At 49.0% G+C, this 13,401-nt stretch overlaps 1 protein-coding gene across 4 annotated transcripts in view; it reads left to right on the top strand.

Annotated features, from left to right (window-relative positions):
* Positions 1–13,401, top strand: part of Shab (potassium voltage-gated channel shaker cognate b) — a 56,401-nt gene that overhangs the window by 42,002 nt on the left and 998 nt on the right. For all 4 annotated transcript variants that reach the window (XM_077640047.1, XM_077640048.1, XM_077640046.1 and 1 more), the window contains one exon: positions 2,675–2,986. In XM_077640047.1, the coding sequence (XP_077496173.1) occupies positions 2,675–2,982 (308 nt within the window). In that variant the 3' untranslated portion in view covers positions 2,983–2,986. The remainder of the gene's footprint in view (positions 1–2,674; positions 2,987–13,401) is intronic.

Genomic DNA, 13,401 nt, shown 5'->3' with positions numbered 1-13,401 from the left:
TACTCAATTTGCACAAGGTGCAGTTACACGGCAGCGTCGCGATAGCTTATGCAACGCCTGTTACGCAGAAAGCGGCTGCACAAAATGGCCGCATTGCAAACCGCGTACGGCTCAAGGCACGACAAAAGGGCAGAAAGAAGGACACCCACAACGAGCGCTGTTTCTGTCCTTTTGCATTGCGCTGTATGTTCACCATGCAGAACCTATTAGCCTGTCAACTCGCTCTTGTAAAGTTAGAACAAGGCGACATAACACACTGTAGCAGACGACGAATACGAGCGCTTCGATTGTGTTCGTCTGCAAGTGCGAGGAGCTTGTGTTAGTCGTCTAGTACTATGTCGCGTTTAGACTTATTGTAATTAAGCATTCAGCACCAACCCTGCTGCGACAGTTACACTGTTCTGGTACGGACGCCATCAATGCAGCGGTTTTGGCAGACGAGAAGGGTCACGGCGCAAAAAACCGTTCATCGCAGTCACCAACCTGCAGTTACGCTATAGATATTGCACCGTAATAGAGCTCGTGGTGTCATGTGCAAACTGCTTTAAAAGTGTGACAAACTACCCTTCCTGAGGAGACGTTCACAACTACCCTATCGTCGAGGTCAATACTCTAACAACTGTAGTGTTATTTTAATTAAGGAGCAGCGCACTCGGAAAAACACAGACCGGAAGCAGAGGACAAACGCTGAACTTACAACGAAAGTTTATTCGGGAGCGTGTCAGAATAATTATGGTACGGCCAAACAACAAACACAAGCAGTTCGGATAAGATACGGACCCCCAGCAACCTTAATCACAGTTTACCTTCGCACATCCAGGAATGCCCAACTCTTTTTTTTTTTTAAGCATAGACTAGGTGCTGACGCATGAAATCCCCGCATGAGCTACTTGAAAATCTCCATTGTTATTTTATACTGGTTTTTGCCAGGATTTTGCAACCGGGAAAATCGAGTGTGCAGGCAGGTTTGTGCTCGCAATCGTGGCAATGGTTCGTCAGAAAGCTTGATGTGGTCTAACTTAGATAGATAAAGAGGAGGAGGGAAAGGCAGGGATGACTTACATTGCAATTATGCTCATACGACCTTTCATTAAGACATCGGCCGGTCTAGCCCATGTATATGTGTCCACAGATAAACTTCATCTCGTACACAACACCCTGGTCACATGTAACAAATGGTTCAGTTCGGAATAACTTTACTCTTTCAACCGGGCCCCCTGTCTGCCCTCTCCGGCATGGCACGCAGGCCTCCGGGAGAGGCCTCGACTTACACAATTTCATTAGTTTTGTGGAGCTGAAAAAAAAAAACCTTTCGTAAGTCTCCTGGGCGATTCTCTTAAGCTTGCGCGAAACCTTATGTAAGTAAAGTGTGACCACAACCTTTCGTTTTTCAGCACCTCTGCCTCTCCTTAGCTCAGGAGAGTGTCAAAGGATGGATGCCAATAACCCACGTTGTGGGGCTATTTGGTGATGCGTAGTTTAATAGTAATTCAACGCTAGTTGCTTCGGACGAAGTATGCGTGCTCTTCTGATACAAGTAGCGCTGAATTACTATTCTAGAAGCTACGCATCTTTTCGTTCTCGAGGATACGCGGAAAACGCATCCCCGAGCCACGCCGCGAGGGATGGAAGAGGGGAAAGAGAACACTCAACCGCGCTACCACGCTTGCTGCCCAGGGAGTGCGTTCACCCACAGCCCCTTGTACCAACGTACGTCCCGCCCGCTTGGTCTGAGGACCGTGGCGTCGTTATGCCTAGCGTGCGTCTGCGCGATAGCCCGAACGCACTAATAGTTGCCAGTTAAATGGACCGTACCATCGAGCAGGTGCCACTAATCAGAATTAGCTGAGCCCGGTAACTACCTTTTATTGCCGAACAATGGCCTATCCCGTCGATCTCCATTTCAACCCTGTCATGTACCGTTCGCGACAACCCCCCCCCCCCCCCCCAGTACCCACTAAATCTCGTAATCTAATCTCTCCATCAAACTTCCTGTCCCCCTTGGATGCGTTTTGCAGCAACAGCTGTTAAGGGCAAGTTTCCCGTTTATGCAGCGCCGGTGTCGTAACGCATACCAAGTGCAACGCGTCACGCAGAATGCAGTGACGCCGCGCGCGACGTCGTGATAACGCGCCACGTTTATTGGCCCGAATCTCAATCACTGATTGGTCCCAACCGAACCGCAGAGGAAGGGGAGCTTAGGAGAGGTCCTCGCTATCCGAGTTGCATGACAGAAGGTGTGCCGGAAGTCACGTGTATTCGCAAGGACTACTTTGGCCAATGGCGCAGCCGATAGTAACATTGGGCGCAGCGGCGCCGTCCGCATCATCGGCTCGTCTGTCGGTTGCCGCCGTCCCGGCGCGACGCGCGATATTAGAATTATAGCATAGCGTGATCCGCGATCCGCTACCGAGATCTGCTTCCGCGGGCACCACTGACACAGTGACACGTAACCACTGATTGCGCCCGACGCGGCAGGCGCGCACGCAGGTGACGGGCATGTGGCTCCATCTGGCGCTGTCATGGTGTTCTGCGCACTCGCAGTGGCGACTCGTCTGGTTTCAAAAGGGCCGCTCCTAAATCCTTTTCTTTCTGTATGGTCTGACGTCACTCGCGACGCCACGAGACATTTATCGGACCACGGATGGGTCAACTGGCGTGTGTCACCTCGCAGTGCTGACTCTATTCGGCGGCCAGTCGGGCGGAAAGTACGGCGGCGGCGGCGGCGCGGGGGACACCCCCGGCGGCGGCGCGCGGCCGGAGCAGCCTCCGACGGCTGCCCGCGGCGGCGCCGCCAAGTCCATCCTGAAGAAGCCCGAGGAGCGGACCACGGCCTCGACGGGCACCGCGACCACGCCCAGCCTGGGCGCACTGTGCGTGCACACGGTGGACGTGATGTGCTCGCCCGTGCGCGCCGAGAGGACGCCCCTGCTCACCGCGCAGGAAGAGGAGAGCCCCCACAGAGAACCGCCCCACTCGTAGCCAGGTAGGACTCGTTTGCGCCTTTGCCAAGATCCAACAAAGGGGCCGCCGACCTCTTGGAGTTATTTGCAAATTTTGTATCTTCTTGCCTGATGACTGAAGGCGCAAAATATTTTTTCGAATCACCGGAAATTATTAATAGACACCTTTAGCATACTTTGTTTCCGTTACCGCTACAGGAGTACCGGGAGCACGCCCACCGCCGCCAGATGGCGCCAGGTGCCCGGCAGCTGCGCACGCGCCTGCAGTCTCGGGACCAATCGGCGCGAGCCCGCGCGCAGCCAATGCGCATGCGCAAATAACCTTGACGCCGCCAGATGGCGCGAGGCACCTGGCAACTGAAAATATCTAATTGTAGGGGAAGCTCTTTGTTTGAGGCCAGGACGGGAGTTTTGCGGACTAATACATATAGAGTCAGGTACCACGAGATAGACACGTTGTGCGTACGGAGAGGAGGAAGAAACGGCTGAACACTTGATAAATTTCTGTAAAGGGCTGCACCTTACAGTTGAAAGCAGCGGGGTTGATTTATCCAAAGCATTGGGGTTTGAGGACAGTGAAGGAAAAGTAGATTTTAAGCGGGTAGAAGTAACCAAGCGAAGGTTATCTGGTGGCTAAAGTCAAGACAAGAGTAAAATTTCACGAGTCATGGCTATAGGTGGCTTGCACCCCCACCGGATTTAAAGGGTTCAGCCTTATCCATCCTTCCTGCACGCGCGCCAGCAGCATCGGGACCAATCAGCGTGAGCCGGCGCGCAGCCAATGCGCATGCGCAAATCACATTGACGCCGCCAGATGGCGCCAGGTGCCCGGCAGCTGCGCTCGCGCCTACAGCATTGGGACCAATCGGCGCGTGGTTGCCGGCGGTGGGGTCTCCCAGTACTGCGGTAACTCCGGTAACGGTAACACGGTGTGCTAAAGGTGTCTATTGAGGAAGAGCTGGAGTTCCGTCCGTACGTGCGCTGCTGTTTAGACGAACTTTGGTTATGAATTAGGTAAAATATATTAAAGTTGGTACGTGAAATTTGTTTGAGCAAATATGTGTTTTTATTTCTGCTCAGTTATTTTTGTCTGCCTGCAATGTATGGATTTTTTTCATAAGACTTGTCGAATTCCGCCGACGGAACGCTTTTCTGTCCATTTGGCAGGTCTTCATCTGAAACAGCTTGTAGCAGAGCGGCAGTTATTATGCGTTATGTTCTATGTAAGCTGATCTATCAAACTGCTGAAGTTCATATCTATAAGACTTTTCAATAAAGAGTCATGATCGGGCTAACTTCAAGAAAAGACAAAATAATAGAAACTATTCTGATGACAGTAAAAGCATTTTTGATACTTATCACAATTATGAACATGTTGCATTTAGTAGTTAGAAATTTGCGGAAAGATTGGCAAATGATGTAAATCAGACTTGTTGCCCGCTAACGCAGGCAGAATTGGATCTCAGCTTCCTAGGACAGGCCCGGAGTAGGGCAAAGATGTCGGCGTCACCGATTTGGTCTCCGTAGCGGCCATGAGCGCGGCTCTGCCGAGCAGGCACACGCGCACCCCGGACGGGGCGAGAGTTGGTTTTCGCGTCCTTAGGTACCTATACGCACGCAGGGTAGAGGAAACCGATCTTTTGTGTCCAGACAGGGCCTCGCGATAGTTATGAACGCCACCGCGGTGCTCGGCACGTCGTAGAACCACCGGAGACGAGGCGTTTTGTGCTCGAAGTTGAGCATGACGGCCGCACCGTTACGCGGCCCAGCACAGTGATTGGAGCCAGATGACATCTCCATTACGGCAGGGCTTGAGAGCAATCTTCGTCAAGCAGACAGAGGCAACATCAAATATCTGAAAGGTCTGTGAGTCATTGAGACGGACTACTTTTGCTACTGATTGAACGAGTATTGGGTCACTGACCAATTGTAAAAAGACAGTTGACGTTTCGGAACCCCGACGTGATCCTTGTTCACAGTGATGAACCGGCCGAGTAAGAAGCAGCTTAAGAAGCTTTGACAAGTCGACGTGATGATTTTGCGTAAGCCCCGTGAAGATTCCCCTTTGTCCTGTTGATAGTGTTCAGCGCTAACTGCATGATCAGTGATTCCAGGTGAAGCCGTGCAGAGAGCCTTCTTGCGGTAGCAACGGTTTCCACGTCATCCTAAGCGATTTCATGTCCTGCTTTTTGCGCGTGTTCTGCCATAGCGTTTGACGCGGTCCGGTTCCTGGTGACATCATTGCGGTGCTCTTTTAGCCGCCATGGCAAATTTCCCGTCTCACCGATGTAGGCGCAGTCGCAATCATCACAAGGCATCTTATATACGATACCCGGGAACTTCGAACGGGGCAAAGCATTTTTCACATTAACAGCATCGCGCAATTTGCTGGTCGGCACGTGGGCAACATGCACATTGTGCTTCTTGAATATCCGTGCCAAGGTTCGCTTATGCCTGGGATGTATGGAATGGGCGTCCGTTCTGGTCCAGATGAAGACGTTGCATTTTGTGTGGGTTCCGGCTGCGAATGCTTGTCGATCTGACCTCTGGACACCCTTTCAATAAAAATTTTCGGGTATCCTTTCTTTTGCAACTCATTACTCCAAGTTCCTGATTGAAGGTGTGCTCATCGGAACACGTGCGGACTGCCCGGTTCACAAGTGACGCCACGACCGAGCTTTTGTGAGCTAATGGGTGCACCTATTTGAAATCAAGGTACCTGTCTGTGTGGGTGGGCTTCTTGTACACGCTAAACTTCAGGCGGCAGGGCGAGCGTGTTACGAGGGCATTCAGAAATCGAATGCTTCCGTTGTCTTCTTCTTCTACAGTATAGCGGCCTCTATACTGTTCAGGTGATACAGGAAGCGTTTTACTTGTCCCTGTCGATGAAACAGAACCAATTGTCGACGTGACCGATGCTTTGCCCCGTTCGAAGTTTCCGGGTATCGTATATAAGATACCTTGTGATGATTGCGACTCCGTCTACATCGGTGAGACGGGGAATTTGCCAAGGCGCCTAAAGGAGCACCGCAGTGGTGTCGCCAGGAACCGGACCGCTTCACACGCTGTGGCTGAACACGCGCAAAAAGCAGGACATGAAATCGCTTGGGATGACGTGGAAATCGTTGCCATCGAAAGAAGCTTCTCAGCAAGGCTGCACCTGGAATCAATTATTATACAGTGAACGCCGAACACTACCAACACAACAAAGGGGAATCTTCATCCGGCTTACGCAAAATCATTACCTCGACTTCTCAAACTTGGCCGGTTCTTCATTGTGAGCAAAGAACCCGTAGGGATTCTGAAACGCTGTTTTCTGACAGTTGGTCAGTGACCCGAGACTCGTTCAGCCATGCCGCTACCTGACCAGACGGCGTTCCGTCAAACCCTGGATTACTTTTCCTACTCGAGCCTTCGCTATACGTTTGCAACGAAACATCTTCTCGGAACGCGCAGTTGAGTGATGACATTTTTGTCCCCTGAAGAATGAAATCGACGTGGAGCATTGCAGCTATACTGACGAGTCCCCGTTGAAACCGCCAGGCGCAGTGGGACAGGCCTGCTTACGTCGACAAAGCGAGGTGCACAAGGCGGTAACCTCGCTGCAAGGTATTACGCCGGGCGTACAGCCAAGGTGACGCACCACGAAATTCAGGCGAAGAAAGGTGCTCCTGGTGCACGCAGTGGACCGAGAGCTTTCGGCAAACCAACGCGACACCTATGGCACTGTCAACTTCTCACTCTCAACACTGCAGCGAAAAATGGGATATTCCTGAAGCATCGATGTAGATCTGATCAACAAGTCCAGGAAATCGAAAGAGAATCGCGGCGTCCGGTGCCGACCGGATCCTAATTTCACCAGGTGAGCCCTGAGTGCATATCTGCGTGAGTACTATACGCAAGGACGAGTTGGAATGTCGTCTGATCGATGGATAAAAAATATTGGTAACAAAGCGTTTCGTGACAAGAGCAATCAGAGAGGCTTTCCACATATACAAAGATGGCCATCCTGTCTCTGGCACTGGCTTATCAAAATTCTACGCCTTGCAATCGCGATGGGCAAAATTTTATTCCCAGCATGATGTGTGCGTATGTGTCATTTGCGTCGACTATGAATGTTGTCTCGCCGCTCTTGAGGCTCAAGTTACTGGCCACAGAATCAATGCTGGTGACATCCACCCAGCATTCATTTGCATTCCGTCATCGACGCAGTGCCTTTTAGACGAATGCAATCAGTGTCTAAAAGGCAGGTCTCTGGCACTGGGGAAACTTAATATCCCCGAAGACGAAGAAATATTGTTAGCGACGTGGGAGTCAGGCGACCTTGTGAAAAAGGCTTTGGATGCTGACACTTTTTTTAATCATCTTCAGGAGTCAGTTGCAGGATGAATCGTGCACAACCACGTTAGGAACACACAAGGTAAAGCTATCTACGTGGAAAAGCAATGCACACAGCGTGCGAGCATTGTATTTCACTTCGGTTTTGCCTAAAACTGGACTATCGTGCTTCCTGACAAGGTTCAGGCATACCATGCACTGGCAAAAGAAACAAGCATCAATATTTACATGTGTGGTCACAGCAAGAAAATCTACGAACAGTTTCGTCATTGTTAGCGACGACTGAGCCACGACTACACTCACGCCTGTTTGGCTGTAAAGAAAGAAAAGTGAGAGAACGGGTGGACGACTGCCTGCCGGCATACGCCAAGGGCACATATGTGAGTGATGGAACGAGAGAGCAGCTGTGACAAAGCTATTGTCCCAATACCAAATATCGATATTCTCAGCAACGGGAAAAACGCGTGCGAAGGAGTTGGAAGACACGTCAAGCACCAAGCAATACTAAGCAAGGCTGAGAGCAAGCCCTGAAACTGCAATTCAAGCAGCCAGAGGCTGTTTTATCGGAGAAACTGTCTCGAAGAAAAAGCTGTTGCCCTCCGCGAGTTAAAATGGAAAGAGTGGATGACAGCGCGCGCCTTCCATGGCATCCAATCTTGGCACGCGTAGAAGAGGTCATCAACAGAAGCATCTTCTCAATTGTACGTGGCACGCACAGCCGGGTCTGCGTGGTAGTAGTAGTAGAAAACATTTATTCCAAAAAGGTAGGATAGAGAGGCGAAAATACAGATTTTAGGTGGAGTCCTTATTTCAGGACCCCAATGTCCACCGCAGTTGCTCTTGCTTGGGATATCAGCTTTCGCTGCGTCGCCAAGTCAGAGCTGAGCAGGGCAGACTCCCACTGTTCCTCGGAGTGATGTTTGTCTAGTTCGGGGGGCTTGGGACCGGAGCAGCCCCATGTTACATGATATGTTGTTGGAATTCCGCCACACCAGGGGCAGATGCTGTCATATCTGTCGGGGAAGATGATGTGGTACTTGTGTAGGTTAGGAAAGGTGTTCGTCTGTAGTTGTCGCCATTCCCTCGCCTCTGGCGCCGTTAGCTTACGGTGTGGTGGGGGATAGACTTGTGGGAGAAACGACGTGCGCAGAACTGAGGGAATCGTGCGTTGTCGAATCAGTCGAATAAACGATTGCAGCCCAGAAACAATTTGTTCTCCATGACTCTTTCAATTTATCCATTTCGCTGGAAATTATTCCAAATATGTTTCTTGTTGATTTAACTTTAACCTCTTTTTTGTGTAATCTAAGCTGCGCATCGATCTGCATCGAATCGTCACTCGTTTTGTGGAGCTGAAATGTGAAAAACGTCCGTGTACTGTGCGATGCGCATCGACGAACCCGAGGCGGACAAAACTAATCCTGAGGCCTTCACTACGGCGTCTCCCATGGCTGATTTGCCGCGTCTGGACATAAAGGACTACTGACAATATCGTACCAAAATTGAAAAGTCGTGCGCGATTCACAAATGTGATAGATTCTTCACACCTGTATGGTGTGCTCAGCCTTTCCCACGGGTCTCATTGTAGGGGACGTAACTACTAGAACAACAAAATTATGCAACATATGTTTAAGAATTGTGAAAGCTGATATTGAGGAGAATATGTGGGCAAAGTTGAAGAAATGTCAGAAATGTGTTATTGTTGTTGTCGTCAGAAGTTTTCATTGTTCTGCGTTTTCTTGAAGCGCAACCAATTGCGAATCTCTTCTTTCCGGTCATAAGGCAACAATATATAAAGATTTCAAATAAACTTAACAGGTCTGCCAGCCACCTTTGTTCGAACTTACGTGGACCCGCCCAACAACGTTTTGTGACGTCACTGTTGTATTTTTCAGTTCCAGGCATTTCGAATCAATCTGTACGAGCAGATGTTTGCGAAACAGACATGTCCGCCCACTCCTATTCGCCAGAACAGATTTTCACTCTTTTCCACGTACGATTGCAGGATGGGCCCCATATTAACCTGCTGTTGCCCCGTGAGATCTGCTCTTTCTATACTTATCATTTTTGCAGTGGTTGTTTGCTTTTGTCTGACTTCACTGCACTGCATGGACCTGACATCTGCAGTAACTAAAATGTGAATAATAACGATTAACCGCCCGCCGTGTTGGTATACGGCTGCACCTTGCCACATAGCAAAACTAACCCCCCCCCCCCCCCCCAAGTCCGCTCCCGCAAGGATGACAAGCATTTTTCGTGCTTAATTTCATTATAGCGTGACTAGCCCTGGGCGGCTGCACATCTAGATATGAGGGATAAGTCTCATAGTTTCGCGAAGACATCCTTTCTACCCCATTTTTTTTAAAGGAACGATGAAAACATCACAACTCTTAAAGGGGCAATGAGGTCAATTTCATCCGATTAATAGCCCGAGTAAATATTTATTATCTGACTATTTCTGGCTATGTTGACGTTTGTCGGGCGGCAGAAGACGCATTTATCGGCGAAAAAAAAAATAGATTTAAAGAATTTACCGCCAGTCGGTTCGAGCTCGTGAAGTCTTTACCGAAAACAATGGGTTGCCGCCGTTTTGAAGTGAATGGCGGTTCCATTCTTTTGTACTTGAGATGCTGAGAATTATTTGAGGCAAAAATATGTGAAGCAAACCGCGCTTGGTCTGCGCTCCGTTGCTCCTGTGTCAATCTCGGCGTCACTGAGACGAAACGCTTGTCAGCTATATAGTCTTTCTCCCTGAACTAAATCAAAGCGCCACCGGTCACGAAGTCGCAGTGGCTAACGCAGCTAATCGCAGTCTTTCACTGAAGAGAGCGCAGTTCTCCCCATTCGAACAGTTTGCAAAATTATGCGTACCTTGCGATTCCACGCAGTCGAATGGTGACGTTTGTGATCTCCCTTTCTCAGAGACAGAAATGAAACGTGCTAGTCGTAAAAGAAAAAAATTTGGATCGGATCAACAGAAATTGTGTTGAATCGTGCTTTTCTGAATTTTCTGTCGAATATACGATGCTGCAGAATACACCTTGCAACTGCTGCTGAACATCAGCAGGACACATTCCGGGTGTTGTACAGCTGCATATACATACAAGGAGAATAGTAGAGTTGAAATCGACAGGTTTTGGAGACAAGCAGTGAAGCTTTTTTTTTCGAATGAGTTTTTCACTATATTCATATGCATCCTTAAGCGGACACTCTCCATCCAATTATTATTCTAAACAAAAATTGGTTATCTCTCTTTCTCAGGGCGCGTTGACGTTTCTCCGACAGCAAAAGACGCATTTATGGCTGAGAAAATTTAATTGAAAGTTTTTTACGCCACTCGATTGAAACTCGAGGCTGTTCCCCGAGGAGGACCTCGAGGTCCAATCGAAGTTGCCCTGTATCGGTAGACTAGCCACGGCGTTCTAGTGACGCCGAAAACGGAGCTTGTATAAGCTAGAAAACTCCGAAAACGAGTGCCGCTATCACCGACCGATTTCCCAACTAAAGTGTGTTCATCGACACCGTTTTTTTTCTCTCGTTGATCCGGAGGCTGCGCTATACACCGCCGTTTACTTCAAAACGGCGAAACCCGTCCTTTCCGGTAAGGGGGTAACGACTTTGAGTTGACTAGGTTTATAAATGGAGTTGTCCTCAAGTGTCCCTTAAATATGATGGCAAAATGCACAGTGACTGCAGACTTCCTGTGCTCGCTGTTTATTCGAATTTGTACCATAACACACAAAATTACTTGTCCTGCTAACACTGAGTGCCCTCTGGGAGAAGCATGATACGATATATACCTTGTACTTAGGTGTTTTACTCGAGGCAGGGAAGTACGCGGCCGGGATATGCGTAAACCAGCAAAAAAAAAACAGGAAAAGTTGAGGTGCAATCCGTGCTACTCCTGTAGACTACCCCAATGCAGGAATGCATGCGTGCTGACCCGCGTTTCCTCTTCCGAAGCGTTCTCGCCCTTGCTTCTCTAGTCAAGATCTCGTCTGTCGCAGTTCCGAAGGCGGTCGCGTTCTCGGCGACTAAGGTTCCGCCGAAGTCGACACGATTGCGTTCATATTGGATACAGTTAGCGTGTGAAATTTTTAGAGGCGAGTCAAAATAGTCTGCAAGGCTCGAGTGCTTTGTGATAGACATTCGCGCTGCCAGCACGCACCGGCTGATTGGTTCCGGCGCAGCAGGCCCACCTCGCTAGTCACTGGAAAATTTCCAGTGACTTTACACCTTCCACTTTACGGCTCACTGCCACTTGGCACCATCTAGCGCCCTCACGGCGATTCTTGTGTAGAGATCCGCGTCCCGCACGCCAGTGCGCACGCGCTGCAGGAACTCCTCCGACCTGGCGCTGCCCTTTAATAAAACAATCTCCTTTGGGATGCCGTGCCTACCTTCGCAACGTCTTTATTACAGGTGATGACCTGAGTAGTTGTCCCAGATAAAACGATGATATTGTGAGCCAACACTTACAAGAAATGACAGCTTTGATGCTTCTTTAAGCTGCACTGCGTGCACTTATGCAGGACATAGAAGTTCAGTTTGGACGCCAACTGGACAGGCAACATTTGCGTGAAAAGGAAAAATGTAGCCATTAAATAAATTCCTTCGTTGAAAACGGGGGCCTCGGTCGGCAGTGCGAATCGTTTTCAGTGATTTCCACAAACGACGCCAATGACCTGTCACTAAGGCCAAGGCTGGGTGGCAAGTTTCGTCTGAGCCTCGATTGTGCCTCCCCCTCCTGGTGAAGGCGAGCAACTGGTTTGTGGCCACATGTACTGCCGTGAACAGAAGAGACTCCGCCCTCGTTTTTCGAACCTTGCGCCCCGCATGACGCCGTACATCTGACGAAGCACTCCTGGTGTCGAGTTGGCGCAATGGGCCGGTCTCGAAACCAAGAGTGCTGCTCTGGTCTCGAGTGTTTCGTCAGCTATGCAGAGCGGCAAGAGAGAGAGAGAGGGGGGGGGGGTTAGGGATGGGAAAGGCAGAGAGGTTGGCCGGAAAAATAAATATTTGGTCTCTTACTTGCTCATGATAGGACATATTAGCGAAACGGTCGATTTCGCGATGTTACCTCACTTTGAGTCATCGGTAACGATCCACAGAAACGCATTAGGAACCACAGGTGAATGCATAAATTCAAAAAATAAATCCTTGTGAAAAGCATGCAGAAGTGCATCAGGAACACCGAAGAGTTACACGTGTGAAATGTTCATAAGAAGTCCATCGACTAAACCATTGCAGAAATACGTAGATAGCTCCCCAGTAATTGACTAGAGAATCTACACAGTGTTAAATACTTCTTTTGAGAGTGTTTAATATAAAATTTCGATTGACTGCATACAATTTTTACAGCGCCAAATTTAAAGGGACCCTGAAACGATTTTGATACTCTAATGCACCAAATCTATGGAGGTGGTCTTCGTAAGTATTTGTGTCAAATGTAAAAGCTCTGCGTAGGCCCTATAACATGCCAGCAATCTTTAAAAATTTCTGCTCGCAACAGATTCGGCCGTCCTCAGCGCACTTTATTAGCCGCCCTGCACCCCGCTGACAGGGCGAGCCTTCTCATTGGGCGCGCGCTCAAGTAACGTGGACGGGACGGGGTCGAGTTTGTGAGGGCAGCTTGAAAAATTTTGTGGTGACAAGTGATAAAATACCTATCACTGCTGCGCTTTTTCTAAGCTTGGTAAATATAATTTTACTGTCCCTTTAAAAATACAAAATTTATCAGAGTTGTATTTAGTGAACTTTTGCGTGGTTATAAGGTTTGTACAGAGGTTGCGGAAAGCTTGCTATAACTCTCAAGGTGACAGTAAATTGTAGAAGTTAATAGTAGCGGATGTATTAATATTCTTCGCACTGTAATGGAAATTACAGATATTTTGATCAATCACGCACTGTTCTTGTAGAGGCCAATTTAAAGATTTCCAGTGCGTTGCACACGCATCATATTTATCAAGTAGTTCTTGGTAAGCTAATGCGTGGAAAGGTTTAGAGAGGTCACCATGACTTTTTGTAGAGTTCTTGCGAAGACAGCTTTATTGATATCGACTCTTTTTGAAGCCAGAAGCTTCACTACGCTAGGCAAAGC

Source organism: Amblyomma americanum, chromosome 10 (genome assembly GCF_052857255.1).
Source record: "Amblyomma americanum isolate KBUSLIRL-KWMA chromosome 10, ASM5285725v1, whole genome shotgun sequence".
NCBI classification, from domain to species: domain Eukaryota; kingdom Metazoa; phylum Arthropoda; class Arachnida; order Ixodida; family Ixodidae; genus Amblyomma; species Amblyomma americanum.
The sequence above is the reverse complement of the archived record's forward strand: the minus strand, read 5'-3'. Positions and strand labels throughout refer to the sequence as shown.